This window comes from Eublepharis macularius, chromosome 17, assembly GCF_028583425.1.
Source record: "Eublepharis macularius isolate TG4126 chromosome 17, MPM_Emac_v1.0, whole genome shotgun sequence".
In the NCBI taxonomy this organism is placed as follows: Eukaryota; Metazoa; Chordata; class Lepidosauria; order Squamata; family Eublepharidae; genus Eublepharis; species Eublepharis macularius.
In genome coordinates, this window is record NC_072806.1 from 16223468 (window position 1) to 16241973 (window position 18506).

Consider the following 18506-nt stretch of genomic DNA (forward strand, 5'->3'; position numbering starts at 1 on the left):
TTGTCACTTTGCCAGAATCCATCCCTAAGGGCTGGGAGGAACCAAAAACATAATCTGCACTACCAGTTGTCCTCTGGCCAAATTTCCCGTGGGCCACCTAGCACCTGCTAGCTGGTGGCATTCTTGCAAAGCTGTTGGGGTGACCCAACAAGCCTGTACGGGATCCTAAGTAGAAGTGCAGACTCAGGAGCACTTAAAACCATTTTTTAAAAAAAATTAAACAGATCACAAAAGTCAGCCCACCCTGGTTTTGGGGTGATTCACTTCTGTCTCTTGCAGCGCTTCACGAACAGCTTTACATCATGTTTTCCACGGAGAAGAAGTCCATGTTGTGCATTAACTGCTTCCGGGACATGCCAGTGTGAGTGAGCTTTTTTTTTCTTGATTTCTGTCAAGTGCCAGCCACAGATGTGCACATCCTAGTGTTCTTCCCCAACAAACATGAGGACACTGATTTGTGTAGCAGGACCCTTAGGGTAATCCACTCAAACAGAGAGCCAGTAGATTTTGAGCTAAATGGAAGGGCAACTTTCTCGGCCATTATGGGCAATTAACTCTTTTGCCACAGGAAGTTTTTTAACTTTTGGGGCTAGCAATGGAGTGATCTTAACCTCTCATTCTCTGGTCTTCCCTCCTCTAGGGAGAGCCGGGCACACTGCATCGATATTGAGACTGCATATATGCAAGGCTGTGAGAAGCTAGACCAGGCAGTGATGGTGGGTGCAAAATCCAAGCGATTCTCTTGGGACCCTGGCAATGCCATCCTAGGCAAAGTTACATCCTTCTATGGCCTGTTGACTCCAGCGAACATAAGAGGGGATAACTCCGCATAGGATGGTAGCATGGGATTATTGTCTACTAAAGATTCTTGCAACTGTGCTGAAAATTCTGTTTGCAGCATGGCAAAATCTGATGTAGATCAAACTTTCCTGGGGCAGGGAATGGGCTCTGGCCTGGGAATTTCATCCTGGTGCTACTTGGGAAAAATAAATTGAGGAGGAATTGTTAGAGCTTCATAGGGGTGGTTTTCAGGTGAGGGCATAAAGATTTCAGGCATGCTGCATTCACAGCATATTTTTAAAGGCCCGTTTTTGGATATATTTGAATGTCCAATTTTTCAAAACCTTGGATTTGAGTCCAGTGGGACCTTAGAGACCAACAAGATTTCCAAGGGGTCAGTTTTGAGAGTAAGAGCTCTCCAGCCCTTACTCTCAAAAATGTACACCCTGAAAATCTTGTTGGTTTCTAAGCTGCCACTGGACTCAAATCCTGCTGTTCTACTGCAGACCAACATAGCTACCCCTTCTTTAATAATAAAAAAGAAGAAGAAGAAGCTTCTGCTGGAAAACCAAAAGGACAGTCTTGAGGCCAAACTCTCAAAAAAAGGTGTACAAGCACCGAGTCATTACTGACCCATGGGGGGATGTCGCATCACAACATTTTCTTGGCAGACTTTTTACGGAGGGATTTGCCATTGCCTTCCCCAGTCTTATTCCCAAAGAAATGTGTAGCCAGTGAACCTCACCTCTTGCAAGAAGCTCTGGCTTAACTAAATTGTTCACCTCTTGTGAGGAGCTCCGGCTTGACTGAGCAGCTCAGCTCTTGAGAGTCCAGTTTTGCTCCTGTTATAACATGGAGAAGCCTCAGCAATGCAAATAGCAAAGCAGGCTCTCAGGTTCAAAGCAGACTCTCAGGTTCAAATCTAGAAGTAATCTGGAGGTAGACAAGGCAGAGCGAACGTTGCGATGCTTCCATACCACCATCTCCTTTTTCCGCCCTTGCAACTGTTAACACCCAACGTTCTCTGTGTGTAAATGCGCTACCTAGGCTGTGAAAGAGCTACAGACTTCCACACGAGAGGCCATCGTGCTCCTCAAAGCTATGATCGAGGAAGTCCGCAACAGCGCGGACGAAGAGGAGACCGCCATCAACTCGCTCTTCAGTAACATGCAGGTGAGGAGCAGTCAGGCGCCTAAGTTGCCACCGTCTCTTAAGAAGGTGGCTGCTGGGGCTACAGTCACACCCTCCTCTCATGTGGGTGAGCTGCTTGGACCAGATGCAAGAGGGATGGCTGTGATTGCTTAGCTGTGAAAGGAAAGCACATGGCAGGCGCTCAGAGAAATTATATATTGCCTCCTCCTTGCAGAAAAAAAAATCATTATGATGGGTGAGGTAGGCAGAAGGAGAGTTTGTATCTTGCAAAGTACAACGTGAGTGCATGTGTAAAAAAGTAAAGGTAAAGGTAGTCCCCTGTGCAAGCACCGAGTCATTTCTGACCCATGGGAGGGATGTCGCATCACGACGTTTTCTTGGCAGACTTTTTGTAACGGGGGGGGGGGGGGCGGGTTGCCATTGCCTTCCCCAGTCATCTACACTTTACCCCCAGAAAACTGGGTACTCATTTTACCGACCTTGGAAGGATGGAAGGTTGAGTCAATCTTGAGTTGACTATTTGAATCCAGCTTCCGCCAGGATCAAACTCAGGTTATGAGCAGAGCTTGGGCTGCAGTACTGCAGCTTACCACTCTGCGCCATTATGATGCGGTAGGTAGAAGGAGAGTTTGTATGTTGCAAAGTACAACGTAAGCGCATGTGTAGTCTTTGCAAAGAGAGCCCAGAGACCCCGTCAATGAATGATAGTCCATGTAGTGTCAACAGGGAAGACAGTTTTATCCTTCCCCACCGTAATAGTTTACTTTTCACCACCATAGATGTGAACGACAGCTGTTGTTTATGTAGGAGATAGCAAAGCGGAGCCCTAAGTGGCACTATAGGAATGGAGGCTAAGCTGCTTTCTCCCTGCCTCTGGTGATGTCCACCCATTGCAATTCAAGTCAGCTCTATTTGCATAGCCCCCCTCCCCATCTTTGGCTCTGTTTCGGAGAAGGAAGATCACATTTCTCATTCCACCAATAACAAGGAATTTTCCTCTGACATGCAGGGAAGGGAGAGGGAGTGAATCTTTAAGCATCCACTTGGTTTCCCTATTTGAATCCCACCTGACCCTGCTGCTGCTATTAGTTCAAGGAGAAAATAGGTGTTGTTGTTTTTTAAAGGGACATGTCTTTTCTCTTTTAAAATGCTAACAGCACAGCAGGGAGCCCGTTTCAAACAGCAAAACCAAATGGAAGTTGTAGGGTTAAACCCATCTCCTTTTACCTATACTGCCCTAAGGCAAATTGAGGCTGTAGAAGCCTGCAATTTGCATTTTAGGAGGGAATGAGAGGCTTGATCCTCAACTCTGCTTAAGCCCTCCTTCACACTAGAATGACAGAATATTGCACACTAGCTTTTTAAAAAAATTATACAGACAGCTCCAGGTTTGGGTTCTGGCACTCAAAATAGGTTCACAACTGAGATCAAACTTGGCAAAAGACCAGTCTCCGTTTTAGGGCTCTAGAAAGACCCAGGAATGAATTTTTGCCCTGTGTACATTTCAAATGGGGCATTTAGGTTTTCATTCCAAAACTCAACATTGTTGAGTTTACCTGGTTTGCAGGTAAAGCGTCATACCTTGCTGGCATATGCATTGGAACGAGTTAGATTCAAATTCAACCGCACTGCTATTTCCACCCACCCACCCACCTTCACCTTCTCTGTTTTTGGCTGCCTCTTTCTTTAATTAATACATTTTGTTGAACTTTAACATGTATTGCCGTGGCATACGAGAAACTACTCCTTACTGTTGGAGAGCCTGCTGAAGGGGCTTGGTTTTCATGATTTTCATGAGGGGTCCTTATAATCAAGGTTTGCCTCCCTCCAGGTAGCAGAAAGCAGACCTCCCATGTATTTCACAGTCACATTTCCACCAGCATAAAAATCATCATTCCCTATTGAATTTCCATGCAAGTTGCCAGCCCTCAAGGCTGTGAAGTTATTCCCGAAAGCAGGGGGCAACGTGACAGCAATGGCTCTCTTTTCTTGGGACTCCATGAAATTAGAACAACGAGGCAGGGTCAGCTCTTCCCAGGGTCATTCATTTCTGGAAGATCATCAGATGTCCCAGCCAAGTCCTTGAAATAAGGAACAGAGAGCCTCATTGTAAGCGGCCATATCTTGTCCAGGTGTTCAATTGTCTTTCCCCCATTTCTTGCAGGAAAAGTTGGCAGAGAGGAAGAAGATGCTGCTAAAAGTGGTTCAGAGGTAAGATGGCTTGGGGTTAGAACCTAGTTTCCTGTGGACTCACACAAACATTTATTCTGCTAATAAAGAGAATCCCACGGCCATTAGTTATCTGTCTCTCCGTTACAGAGTACAAGAGGACAGGTTCCTGCTCCAAGGAGCGTGCAGTCTAAAATTTGACTTAAGGGAGACAAGAAAGCGAGGAAAGGGAGTTAGGGATAAATAAGAGGAGGTAAAAATTCATGTCCATTCCAGTTACTTGTACTTTGGCTTTTGTTTTTATGTGAGGGGAGAACAATGGTGTCAGATCTCCAACAGAGAAAGGCTTCCTTCAAGAAAGAGATTTTTCTGTCTCAGAAGCATTCTTTATCCTCCAGAAAAAGTCATTCTCCTCTCCTCCATTTTATCTTCACAATAACCCGGAAAAGAAGGTTAGGCCATGAGAGATACTGGTTCTAGGTCACCCTGTGAACTTCCAGGCTGACTCAGGATATTAATCGTTATACCCTCTGATTCTCCTGGCTAGGTGAAGGTTCAAAAACCTGAATGGAAAATAAAATAATCCTGTAACATAATTCAGTAAGCGGGTTTCCGACGACTCACCTCAGATCCCACAGTGCAGGCGCGTTAATGCGCCTCTAGGGGATAAGAGGGGAGTCGCTCCTGGCAGCGCTCACAGCCTCCAGTGCCTGCTGTGATCCAGCTGCCGGCCAGGCAGGCAGGCAGGCAGGCAGGCACCCGACTGGCTCTGCTGCCTCCTGGCCATTCAAGGCAGGCAGATGCCGCATGGCCTGCTCTCTCTCTCACTCTCTCGCATGCGCACCTGCCCGGGGTTTTCTGGCTCCCCTCAGCAGAGCCCTGTGAAGCGTGGGCGTAGCCTGGCCGCCAAAGAACACCACCGGCGGGCAGGTGAGCAGAGGCCCAGCTCGCTGTGCTGCTTCCCGGCCACCCAAGGCAGGCAGGCGCCAGCTGCTTCCTCTTCCTCCAGGGCCCTTCAGCCTTCCCGCCCGGCGCTCCCTCTGCTTCCAGGAGTGTCTCCTCCTGCACGCCAACTAGCCAGTAGGGGTTCTCATGGCAGCGACTTCCCCAGCAGAGCCACACAGAGTGCACACAGAGCCTGGCCCACCAAAGGACAGCACCAGCGGGCGGAGCTGCTCTGCCTTCAACCTTCCTGGCACTGGGCTGGGGGCTGTTGCCTGCTCTCCCCACCCCCGGTCATGCTCCCTGCACCTCCGCCTCCTAGGAGAGAAATGAGCAAGGGAGTCTCCCCTGGGACTCCCCTCCCCTGCAGGCCTGGGGGGAGCAGATGGCAGAGGCTGCCCCCTTGCCCAGCACCAGGGAGATAGACAAGAGACCCAGTGGCCCTGGAGAAGGCGAGGTGCCAGAGGGGAGCAGGGTGCCAGGAACCATGGCAAAGAGTTCTGTCTGTGGAAGGCCAGGAAAGGAAAAGGGCATTTAGTCTCCTCGTTTTTATTCCCCATCATGGTAACCCTGCCAGTCCCAGAACAACCTCTGGAAGTAAACCCAGCCACCTTCACTGGAGATTTGGGGGTGGAGCTTGGGGAAGGCAGGGATTGGGGAGGGACCTCAACACGAACCATACAGGCCACCATTCAAAGCTGCCATTTCCTTTGGGGAGCACAAGAAGAAACAGAGGAGCAATAGGGAAGGAGATCAGTTGTAATTCCAGATCTCCAGCCACTACCTGGAGGCTGGCACCCCTAGCCTCCAGCTGTCCAGTTTGTCCCACTGGGGCGCTGGGGAGGGGATAATGCCAAGCTCGGCCACCTTGCCTCCCCCCCACCACACACAGCAGATCAGGGCGGCAGAGGCGGCAATGCCTGGGACACCTGCCCTGCCCTTTCTAGAGCCTGTTGTATTTTTTCCCCACAACGGGCTTTGTTACTAGTATAACTATAACCTTTAAGGGTCTTTCCACCAAGTCCAAGTTTCTTTGTGCCTTTGTCTGGAGTCATTCATGCCAGAGATGTGTACGAGAAGTTTAGTTTGGTTTTGAACTTTGGCAGTGTATACATATTTCTAATAGAGTATCTAGAAAGGGATTTTTCTGAATCTCATAAGCCTAAAGGTGGCATTGATTTTTTTTTTAATCCACTAATGGGAATTTTCGGTGGGAAAGCTAGGCAGATCATGTGGGTGAAGCATGTCCATTTTGGTAGAGAAGCCATAGATTTTTAAAAAATCAGATATTTTCTTTTTTAAAAACTAATGTTTAATAGACATTCTGATGTCACAAATTTAAGAACTGTGACCCCCGCCCTGCTTCATAAAATTCTTAGGAAGGGTAGATCAGTGTCCCACCCTAGGCCATACCACTGCTTTCTGTTGACTGATGCCTCTTGGCTGCCTATATTCCCCAAATTTTGACTGGAAACTCCTTGGGGCTGGGTACAATCTTGCCCATAGTATCAAATAATGTCCTATGTATGCCGATAAGATAAATAATAGCACAGACTCCAACAGCCCAGTCTTGCAACCATCATCCCTTTGGCAAGGTATAGACTTCTTATGCATTCCAACAGATCTGTTCAGAAATTAAAAACAAACAGCTGTTGCCTGTTCTTTCTTAGCAGTTCCACACAAGGAGTCTCACTTTTGCAGCCTCTTTACTCAAGCTCCCATATAATTGGGAAGCAACAGCACCCTCTAGTGTCAATATTAATACTGTAGCACTTCTAGTACCATTTCCAAAGCTTTGCACAGCAGGGAGAGACTTTCTCCTGAATTAAGAGTACAACTTACAATTATTCAAAAAGCATGTGAAATTATTTAAAAAAAAACATGTAAAAGACTTAAGACATATATCCTCCCTCAAATGATCCACTTCCTATAGCAAGAAAGGACTGGAAAGAGGGAACTCTTGAACAGTGACTCATGCAGAGACACAATAGAACCATCTCAAGGCCACATATGCTGTCATTTCATTAATTAGGAATAATGTAGTGAGCCAACCAAACTCGGTGCAGAGAAGCAGCAGAATTTTTCCCACATCCATGGAGGCTTCTGGGCGACCGTGCTTTGTCATCCTGTTGTTCTCTGCATGCGTGTAAAGAGAGGTTTGATGCATACACACTAGCAAGAAGCCCTTCCAAAAATCAAGACAGATGACAGCTCTAGAGGGGCTCATGACACAGCAGGCGAGGAGTACCACCCACTGGGGAGTCCTTACCCCATAGATTGAAGACCACTGGCTAAATGCATCAAATAGTAAAATACCCATGCGATAACGCATAAGCATCAAGCATCTATGAATATACAGTATCAAAACCTCTGTTGGAAGAACAAATAGAACATCAAGGGTCAACAATCTGGAACAAGCAGTACGTCTGCTAATAAGAATAAATGCTCCATCATCACATATGGCTAAACAACAACAACCGCAGTTATATACTGCTCTACTAGACAGATAAGTGCCTCACTCAGAATGGTGAACACAATCAGTGTTATTATTGTCTTCACAATAGAGTTGGGAAGCCGAGGCTGAGAGGAGTGGCTTACCCAAGGCCACCTGCTAAGCTCAAGGCAGTAGTGGGATTTGAACCAGCAGATGCTGACTCACATCCCAAGCACTTAACCACTACACTACAGCAACACATTAATAGCAAGCTAGCCAGAAGTCCTTTTCAATCAAGGGCCTCCTCCTCGTAGAAGACACTTGTTGCTTGTAAGGGCAGAATTCCTGGATCGCTACAATATTGCACCACAATACTCTTACCGAAAGAAAAATTCTGTGTCCCAAACTCATCAACAAAACACAAATGAATATTAGAAAACCTGTAAGTGAAAAAAAATCAAACGTCTCCCATAATTTAAAAAAATCGCAATAAACCATTTTCACAATTAAATTGAAAATAGACACTAAAGGAAAAAAATCTTGTATTTTTACCTCAAAGTAAGAGCACCAGCCTAGTGGAATATTCCTCTGGTTGAGATCTGGGCCCTGTGAGATCTGTTGCAGTTCCGCCGGGCCTGTAAAATGGAACTGTCCCGCCAGGCCTAGGGCTGAGGTGATTCGTCTGTCCCGCCACCCCTGCCCTGGATATGAATTTATCTTGCCAGTTGCACTTTACGGCTTTACTCAGCCTTTTAACTGGAATTGACAGTAGATGCCTCTTTGTGTATGTCTAATTTATTGATATTGACATGGTTTTATCATTTTGATATAAATTATCTTTGTATGTTTTAATATTGTTGTGACCTGCCCAGAGCCCGCTTGGGGGAGGGCGGGCTATAAATCTAATAAATGAAATGAAATTCCCTGAAAGGAAGCTGTAACAGCCAGCTGTCCACTCAGGCAGAAATGGATCCACTCAAAAACAGCGTCAAGGACCCAGGAACTGTGTAAATCGCTAGGAACACATGCAAGTTTAAGGTCACAAAGAACCAATACATGGTGGTGGGAATCATAATAATCTCTTTAAACGAACAAGGACAACTCTTTAACGCTTTCCAATTTGTTTATTCACTTACTTCATTTATACCCAAGCCTTTTTAGCTAATGGTGACTCAGAGCGGCTTACAATGTACTCCATTTTATCCTCACAATGAAATTGTGAGGTAAGTTAAACTGAGAGCATGTGACTGGCCCAGGGTCTCCCAGGAAGCATCCACAGCAGAGTAGGGAATTCGCACCTGGGGTGTCCCAGTTCCTAGGCCGACATTCTAAACAGAGGTGAGTAATTCTGTCTTATTTCAGTATTGGGTTTAATTGGATCATTCCCGATGCGGAGATGCAGCAGAACAAGCCACCCTCAGGGGAGGCTGCCCGTTGCATCTCTGCACGAGTCACCTCTGTGTCCTTGCATACTCTTAGTCAGGAGAAACATTCAGCACAGCAACGCCTACAGAAAACAGAAGTGCGGGCTCTTCTGGCAGACATTTTTTTCACAAAGCCCTTTCTGGATGTGCACCCCCAGTTTATAATTCAGGGAGAGCATGAGCCTCAGCTATCAGCAGTATAGGAAATATGTTTACGCCGGCATTAGGAAGAACGAATGTCAAAAAAGTATGTTATGATTTGCTTACATGACACCCAATACCCAAGGTGTAGGTTTGGTTGATTCCCAAACTGGGAATCGGGGCTCTTTTTAAATCAGTGCCAATAAGACAAAGCTGGCCAAATCTTAACCATCACAGCTCCCAAATGAGTTGTGGTAGTTATATATCAGTTTAATGTGGTCTTTTGGGTATTTCCAGTCAGTATGAAGAAAAAGAGAAGGCCTTCAAGGAACAGCTTGCCCACTTAGCATCATTGCTGCCCACTCTACAGGTAAGGCAGGGGGGTTTCCTTCTTTCCACCCCATGAAGATTCTGTACACAGAGAATTATGTGACAGGCAGAAATTCAACAGGTCTGGTTTTCCTCATCAGAGTATCTCCATGTCTGGAAAGGCTGCACCAGTCATCCAACTATCAAAAAAAGATGCAATTGTGGATCAAATGGTGGCAAACAATTCTGTTACAGCTGTATTTGAATATTTATATTGTTTATCCTACCCTTCAGGGTCAGATGGGAAAGCATCCCCCTCTTAGCTGGTTCACTGCCCATTCACACAACAGGTTGGACATTCATTTCATATTTGTTAAAATTGATCTGACTGGGTTTTACCCAAGGAGAATATTTATTTTGTAAATGCATCCTCAAGAGAGGGTGTATGGTGACCAAAGTTGGGTTGGCCTTTTCCCTGGCACAGTTCTTGCATTTGTTAAACATAAGCAGACACTCAACTGGAGGCTGGAGCTCTCATCTAAGCACAAAAATTCACTGACAGTTAAGTCAGCATCTGTTGAATTTCTGCCTGTCACACAGCTGTACAAAGTGCAGGAGCTTAGCCAGGCATTTAATTTCTGTTCTCTTTTCTTCCTGATATGCCAGAGTCCTGAGTCTTTCCGACAATATCTTTTTAACAATACTCTTTCTGTAGTAATGAAGGCAAGGAACTAGCTTTTTGTTTTCTTAAAAATGAGATTGTTTATTTAGGCCTGTGTAGCCCACCTTTCTCCCTCTGTGACCCAAGGCAGCATACCAAAAAAAAAGTTTTAAACACTTCCAGATAAACACAACAGCAGCACGTAACACAAAATCTGAGCAAATACAAATGGAAACAAGACTATCTTGATTCTAAGAGAGGTAATAGAATAGAACCCTGATTCTGTTATTCATGATACAACAGAAGTGTTTTGGCCCCCTTAACAGATCTTCAAAACCTTTTGACCCAGAAAGTTTTCCAGCAATTTGCATCTAAACCAAGATAGATGCTGGGCTGTTTTTTGTTTGTGCTACATGGTGGAGAAGGCCTCTAGATGTACAGGGACAGTTGCTGATTTCTAAAAAGACGATGGCCAGGGTGTGCATGGAAGGGACCATCCTAGCCTAGAAGCCTTATTCACTAATGCCCAAGTGGGTATGCTTTTTGTGGGGTGGGGAGACAATGACTATGAGGGAAATGTTCTTGGCTCTTTTCTAGAGATTCTTGCAAAGCTGTACATTTGTATCGGGGGTGTGACTTTGGGCCTTTCTATCTAGGTCCATCTGGTGACCTGCTCTGCTTTTCTGAGTTCTGCAAACAAAGCTGAATTCCTGGATTTAGGCTACGTAAGTGCAATCCATCGGCCGGGCATCCAGTGTGACACCTAGCAATGTATTTTCTGGCACCCACTTTCTTCTTCCTCAAAGCACCTTTCTTCCCTAAATCAAAAAGTCAATTCTGGCTTACATCCGCCTCATTGGAGAGCGAGGTGTTTCGGAAGAGTCCTAGAGGCATCGCTTTTGTGTCTTCAGGGAGCAGCCATTCAGAAACAGCTGTTTCCATCATAAGAGGGCTTGGAACCTCCCACCATTTTGTGATTGGCTTCCACCCCTGTGGCAGACATTCTACAGTTGGCCCAAACCTTCAGCAGCCATTTTGTAGTTGTGCCGTACTGCTCAAAGTTCCAAAAGCGACTAAAGGCTAAACGAAGGTTGGGGAGGGGGGCCTTCCCTAGCAACAAGAAGGGCTGCTATTGGTGACACTCTAGTGCAGCAGGGAGACCCAACAGGGCTGGCCAGTGCTCCATATGAAGGGAGTACATGCCATTGAATCCTTTGGGAAAAATTTCAGGTGGGCAGCCAAGTTGGTCTGGAGTAGAAGAGCAAGATCCAAGTCCAATAGCACCTTAAAGACCAACTAGATTTCTCAGCTATGAGCTTAAGATTCATACCTTGAAAGCTCAGACCTTGAAAATCTAGTTGGTCCTTAAGATGCTCTTGCACTCGGATCTTGCTCTTTGCAACAAGGGGTTCTTTGGCAGATCTAGAAAGGATCCCTCATTGAGAAGGCTCCTCTCCAACTTTACAATGCATATATAAACAACAGGCCACACCATCAATGTTCACAGATGGGCCACAAATCTTTTTAGAAAGCTATCCTTCAAAGCAGCAGTAACAAAATCAAAATCAACCATGTAACAATTAATGACAACAAGGAGGAAGAGTCAGGCAACAGCAGCTCAGAATGCAGTAAGAACCTTTTCAAGCTCCTCCAAAATACCGGTAGGTCATTCTGAGGAATGGGGCAGCCACTGAAAAGGCCCTTCTTGTGTGCAGAGGGCAGTCTTATTCCAGGACTAAGGGCCACAGAGTGCACAAATTCACTGAGCATCAGGCGATAGACTCGGCAAAGTTTGGTGGAAGCATCTTTCTCCTCTGTTCAGAGAATACTCATCTCTTTGGAAACACTTGGAGGGGGGCTGTTGTTACAATGAAAAGCAAATTTCGCTCTGCCATCTAATCCACATCTCTGATTTCAGCAACTGATGGAGAGGTTGCAGAAAATTGTAAAGCTGCCCCATCGGATGAGGCCCTCCCAAACCAGCAAGGTAAGGGGCTGCCTTCTTTGCAGAATGAGCTGAGCCAGTCAAAATATTTGCAGTTCGCAGTTCTCCAGCACACAAGTTTATTTTTTTGCCTCTGCATTTTGTGCGGTTCCTGCTCTCCCATCTAGTTTATTCTTTTATTTAACAAAAACCAGTTGCTTCGTAAGATAGTATTCAAATGACTGCAGAGAAACAAAAAACCCTTGTTTCTGATTTGGCAAATCTGCCCACTCTTGCTCTAATAGCAATTCCTGTTTTGAAGATTCTCTTCATGGTCACAGGGAAAATAATCATGCAGGGGAAAAAAATACTGCCCAGCCATGAACATTAAGCAAACTTGGAGATTCTTGGTAACTCAAGGCTTTGTATCCAGCATTGCCCAGAGAAGAGATAATGAGCGGTATTGCACATTCTGCTATAAGAGGGCTGCCTCTGAAAACAGCAGCCCTGTGTTAAGTTCTGCTCATATTTGTTTTGTAATGAGTTACATGTGCCCTGGTATCACAACATAAAGTCTGCCTTCAATCTGCCTGGTTGGTTGTTACTAGTGGGGAAGGGAAACAATGCTACGAGGTCAGTTATTATGCAGTATGGAGGAGAAAGGGCAGAACTTGATCCAGTGACTTCCATTTTCACCGAGAACCCTGTGCCAAACAATCATATCCATTTGCAGGTGAAAAAACATACAAGTTAGCGTGCTTTCTGGATGAACAGTAATCACCGGTTTTCTTCCAGATCAACACTGAATACAGAGCTGAGTTTGCACACTGCTTGGAGCCGCTGCTGCTTCTAACACCACGCCGCTCAGTTGTGGTGAACGGGGGAAGCATTGGTCCTGGAATTAGCAATGGAAACATGTGAGTCCCCAATGCTGTCCACTAACCCAGGGTGACTGCTTAAGTTTGCCGTATGCCAGAAAGTTTTTGGTGGATTGTGGTTCAAAAACTAAAATAATGGGACTTTCAGTTCTTTAGGGGGAGGTGCTGCTGTCCCTGCCTGATGAATTGGTTACCACTAGTGAGCGACAGCTTGGAGGTTCGAGGTCAGGTTTGGATGCAGAGTGTGGGAATGAGGATCAGAGACAGGATTTGAGTCCAGTGGCACCTTAGAGACCAACAAGATTTCCAGGGCATAAGCTTTTGAGAGTCAGAGCTCCCTTCTTCAGGCACAAGTAGGAACGGAGATCCCTGAGCTTTTATATCCCAGCCCCAAGGTGGACGAAGTCTTACAGAGACAGATACACTAGAGTACCATGTACCTCTTCAGCTGCATCCACACAACAATTAATCCAAGTTATTGTTGTGCTGTTGCGGTCATTCTCAGCTGGACCACTGCAGAAAAATCCAGTTGCAAATGATTGCTGTAACTCAAAAATAACACATTGCCTACCTTGGAGGAATGGTTGGCAAAGATGATGGAACTGGCTGAGATGGCAACGCTTACTTCACTGATTAGAAAAAAGTAAGTTCATTTGTTGATGAATGGAAACCGTTCGGACTATTTATATGAAATAGATAACAACACTGATATATAAAAAATCGATAACACTATTGAGACGATTTCTGGATTAAGGGATTTTGACATTAGAAAAGAGAGAGCTTTTAATTATTACTTACAGTGCAATCCTAAACAGAGTTACACCAGTCTAAGCCCATTGATTTCAATGGGCTTAGACTGGAGTAACTCTTCTTAGGATTGCACTGTTAGAGAAAGTGTTGATTTGACATGATACAAATATTTGTTTTGGAGAAAATCTGAAACCTTTTAGTTTAGATTGTTTTTGTTGTTTTTTTGTATTGTGTATGTTTTTGTACGTTGATTAGTTGTTCTTGTTTGTTTTATTAGTATATGTGTAATTGTAGTTTTTTTAGGTTGGTTTTTAATTATGTAAAATTTTTAATAAAAAAATAACACGCTATCTAGTAGTGTGTGGACACAGCACTGGGGTGTGGATGTAGCCCCTCCCTTCTCCTAGCAACAAAGGGCATGATGAGGTGGGTGGGGCCAGCCGTGGTCGCCTGTAAACTTTAGTGTAAAAGGCCCTATTGTAGTCTATAGAAGTGGGAACAGCGATGGTGTCAGAGTGCGTTATTCAAAATTCACTGCCCATGGATGCATTGATGACTACAAGCACAGATGGCTTTAAGAGGGAGTTAAGACAGATTCATGGAAGATAGATCCTTCAAGGGCTCCTGGCCATGGTGACTAAAGAACCTGCACATACAGAGGTGGTAAAGCTCAGTGCTTGAGGGCAACATCAGAGGAAGGCCTCACCCTCCATGCCTCACTGGCCCTCCCGGGTAACTGGTTGGCTGCTGCATGAAGCCGTATTCAGGAGTAAAGGGGTCACCGATCTGAGCCAGCAGCACTCCTTATATTCTTGTGTCCAGACAAGGATGAGACATGAAGAAGTGTTGAAGTTAAAATATGGCAATTAGCTCCCCCAATGTGTAAATTTTGGCACAAAAAGCAGTCATACTGGGGGAGGGCGACAGAAGTGAATAGAGGCCATGGTGCACGAGAAAGCAGAGTTGTAAGATTTCCTGTGCCATTTCCTTTATCAGAAATACTGCCCCAATAAGGGGGAAGAAAGAGACGGTCAGGCTTAAATCAGCCCATTGATAGGAGAAATGGTGCCAAGAGAAAGATTTAAAGCCCTCTTCCCCGGCAGCCTGGATCCATTGCGGGGGGTGGGGGGTGGGGAGCTCCCTGTATCTACTTTCTGCTGCTATATTCACCCTGAGCAATCCCGTAACGGATCTCTGGCATTGTGTGTCGCTTGGTGGTGTGCGCAGGCCATCCCCACCCCACCCAACTTAGCTCACCCTTGAGCCGGTCAAATCCTATCTTCAGTGTCCTTGGGACACCAGAGGGCAAAGCAGCCGTCCTGATTAGCGGCAAGTGCCAGTTCCTGGAAGGGAAGGTTGGCGGGTTTGGGGGCTGTTGCCTTAGAGTTTTCCCAGTACTGCTGGCACCGGATCAAAGATAGGAAAGGAAGAAACACCCTTTCTGAGTCCCTTGGCTCTACTGCCCTAGTAAATATCATGGAAGCTCCAGCTGCACATCCCACACCGGGACACTTGTCAGTGGGCCAATTTATCCATTATTGCTTTAGGTATACACCCCTGATTTTTAAACACAGGCCTAAAAATGTAATGTGTGAATGAGTGCATCGTATTGATACACTCATCAGAGAGCCAGAACTGACTGCAGATCTTTGAGAAGGGTATACTTTAGCTGTTTCCACATGGATTTTCGCTCCGCTTTGGCATCTTTGGTCGGGAGCATCCACAAGGCATCGCCCTCTATTGTCATGTTTCAGTGTTTTTGCTTTTCTGTGTTTGTTGCAATCTTTTGGGCAAGACTGCAGTCAAGGCAGCTTTGGATGTCACATGGAGAGGAAAGGTGTGTGTTTTTGCAGGTTCCACCTATAACACTACCTTTTTCCTTACCTCAACCCTTGCAGGTGCCACCCCTGCCCCCATTCAGACTTTTTCCAGACTAAAAAAAATCATTGACAGTTTACTATATTATTGTAATGTACAAATATTCTTTTTTAAAAAATGCTTTATTGCAACACTATACTGTTTCACACCTTTTATTTTTGGGGGAAATCTCTAGCTTTTTTCCTTGCAGAGTTATAAGGGGAAAGGTGCAAGCTGCATATGTAAAAATCCAAATTATATCTTGTGCTTTATTCCAGGCGTAAGTTGGAGGGAGGGACGATTTATTTTTATTAAGCACCGAAAGGTGCAAGATGTTATATGAAAATTAAACAAGGACAGTACCTATCCGTAGGCTGACAATAAAGAAAAAAGAGGCACTACAAACAGGAGCTCAGCTACATAAGATATGAGATGCAGCACACTGGGCTGAAACTCCCAACCAATTGCTAAGCCTTTGAGGGCTGGATGAAAAACTCCCATGAGCCAAACGTGGCACCCGGGCCATCATTTGCCCTCCTCATCCTTAGCTGCTCCCCAGCCAGTCTGCCCTTGGGCTCCTTATCCAACAGCTCTGTTTGCCCTGGCCAGCAAGCCTCTCTTTTCATGCCCCCATTTACCTGCAAAGTGGTTTGCAACCAAATTCCCCCCAGAGTGGGCAGTTTGTCTGTCCCTATTTTTATCAGAATTTCACAGAACTGTCCAGGGCACAGTTCCCTAGCGCTGGATATATTTAGGAGCATTGACATCACGGGCTGTACCACAGCTGCTCCTCGCACAAGCAAAAGACTGCCTGCTCCAAAACCAGAGGGAGGAAAAGCGATGGGTCCTGCTGCGGTGGGCATCCAGGAGCCCTCTCCTCTCTCCAGAGGGAAACGGAGGTAGGGAGCACTCTGGAAAGGAAAGGCCAGCGAGGGAGGGAGGAGCCACAGGGGAGCTGCAGCCTGCAGGCCAGGAGGACCCTTCTGACCAGTAAGTGGGAATCCGAGCACGAGGCATGACTGGAGAATGGGCTGGGACAGGTTGCAGCCTGTGCCGTTTATCTGGTTGAATTCTGAAAGGTTTTGCACCTTTGTTATTTCCATCAAGGGAGTTCTTCCAGTCCTTGTTTCACTGATCCTCTTAGCCACTCGAATTCCTGCACTGGAAGCCACTGGGATCTAGTGCAGGGTTTCCCACTCTGGCCCCCCAGTTATCTGACTCCACTGAATTTTACTGAAGGTGGGGCAAAAAGAAAAACTGCTTACCGTTTTTGCTCTGTCAAAGCAGCCGTGGGTCTCCATGTGTTTCAAGGGAAGGTTACTGTCCTGCACATTCTGAGCCAGCATGGATGGCGGTCAGCCAGATTGCAGGGACCTGGGTTCGAATTCTAACTCCACCATGGAACTCAATCATCTTACAATGTTCATGTTTTCTCAGCCTGAGCTACTTACAAAATGGTTGCAAGGGGGGAAAGCATTGTGTAGTGGTTAGAGTGTCATGCTAGGATTTGGGAGAGCCAGATTAAACTCCCCGCCCTGCTGTGAAGCTTGCTATGTAACCTTGGGCTCATTCTCAGCCTCACTTACCTCACAGGGCTGTTGTGAGGATAAAATGAGGAAAGGATAACCAGACGTGCTGCATCAAGCTCCATGGATTAAAGGGAGGGGGAAGAGTCTGATAAGAGGATGAAACTGGAAAACCCTTCCCAATATGCACATCCAGGAGCTTCTCAGTGGAAGGGGATGACCCAACTGTGTTAAAAATCATTCCGGAAAGATAAAAGATCCACCTCCAGAAAAGAATGGCATTTGAATCAGAGCCTTTGGTGCCAACACCCAGACCTGCCTCCTCGGTGCAATGCTAGGGGTTTTTTTAATGAATTCCTTCTCTTGTCTTGCTCCAGGATGTCAGGAGGCCCATGTTCCAAGACCCTGATGGTGTCAAGCTGCCCCTCTGCTTGTGAAAAGATGTCTCTGACCGGCTCCTTTGTCCGGAAACCGACGATGCACCGTTACATCAGCACCAAGGTCTTGCTGGCCGAGGGGGGAGAGACTTCGTTCACGGAACATTGCCGCAACTATGAGAACATGTATCGGGTAAGGAGGGGGAAAGCCTTCGCCTGGATCACCTAGGCAAGCCCAATCTTATCAGATCTCAGAAGCTAAGCAGTGTTGGCCTTGGTTAGTAATTGGATGGGAGACTTCCAAAGAAGACCTGTTATGGAGAGGCAGGCAGAGGCAAACCATTTTCAGCCTCTTGCCTTGAAAACCCCAGCAGGGGTTGCCATAAGTTGGCTATGACTTGATGGCTCTCTCCACCACCAAGGAGGGGGAAACTGATCCTTGTGTGTGTTTCTGGATTATACCTAACCTTGCAACTAGGATTTTAAAAAGCTGTCCTGAGTGTTAAATACACCAGCAGAAGCCCCCAACAGAACTGCCACTTTTTGTTTGGCTGCTATTGGAACTGACCTGCTGCTGCAGAGAACAAGGGTGCCATGCAAGGCCTGGAGAGGATTCCTTTTTTCAGCAAAGGCAGGTTCAAGGACTGGCATGTCTTCCTTCCTGTCATATGACTGGGATGTCATGTGAGTCCCTACCACCTGCTCGCAGCTCAGTGGGCCCTGGCTGCTGCTTGAGGCTAAGGAGGAGTCTTGGGGTCCAGAAAGGCTGAAAACACGCTCACTCCAGCTGCACGCTGCCCTACCTTGCAAGACTGTTGTAAGGACTGTTGACTAAGGCACGCAACATGTCCTGAAGACAGGTGGGGACCCTATTTGGGTGGAAAGGAAACATTAAAATGGTTTAAATAAATAAATACAATTACTACTACAAAGTAATAGTATTGCCTTCTTCCAAAAAAAAGTGCTCATCTCTCATCACCACCAAGAAAGCTTTCTGTCTCTCCAGTACCTTCCCCTCCCAAAGGAAGAAGCTAGGAAGAGCCGGTTAGCTAGCTAGCCAGAACTGCATGAGATCTGGCTCCTCTGAGCATGCCCAGAGTGGTGAGCCATAGGGCAAGAACTAAAAGGCTCTCAGCCTTCTGCTTTTAGCCTTAGGGTCAAAGCCGAGAGCTGGGTGGAAGA

At 46.1% G+C, this 18506-nt stretch overlaps 1 protein-coding gene across 1 annotated transcript in view; it reads left to right on the plus strand.

The window, feature by feature from the left end:
* The window catches only part of RNF207 (ring finger protein 207), a 36003-nt gene that overhangs the window by 12898 nt on the left and 4599 nt on the right, over nucleotides 1-18506 (plus strand). The window contains exons 5-13 of the mRNA XM_055001634.1: nucleotides 280-361; nucleotides 641-716; nucleotides 1828-1953; nucleotides 4097-4143; nucleotides 9340-9412; nucleotides 10669-10737; nucleotides 11931-11999; nucleotides 12732-12853; nucleotides 17325-17517. Coding sequence (XP_054857609.1) covers nucleotides 280-361; nucleotides 641-716; nucleotides 1828-1953; nucleotides 4097-4143; nucleotides 9340-9412; nucleotides 10669-10737; nucleotides 11931-11999; nucleotides 12732-12853; nucleotides 17325-17517 — 857 coding nt within the window. The remainder of the gene's footprint in view (nucleotides 1-279; nucleotides 362-640; nucleotides 717-1827; nucleotides 1954-4096; nucleotides 4144-9339; nucleotides 9413-10668; nucleotides 10738-11930; nucleotides 12000-12731; nucleotides 12854-17324; nucleotides 17518-18506) is intronic.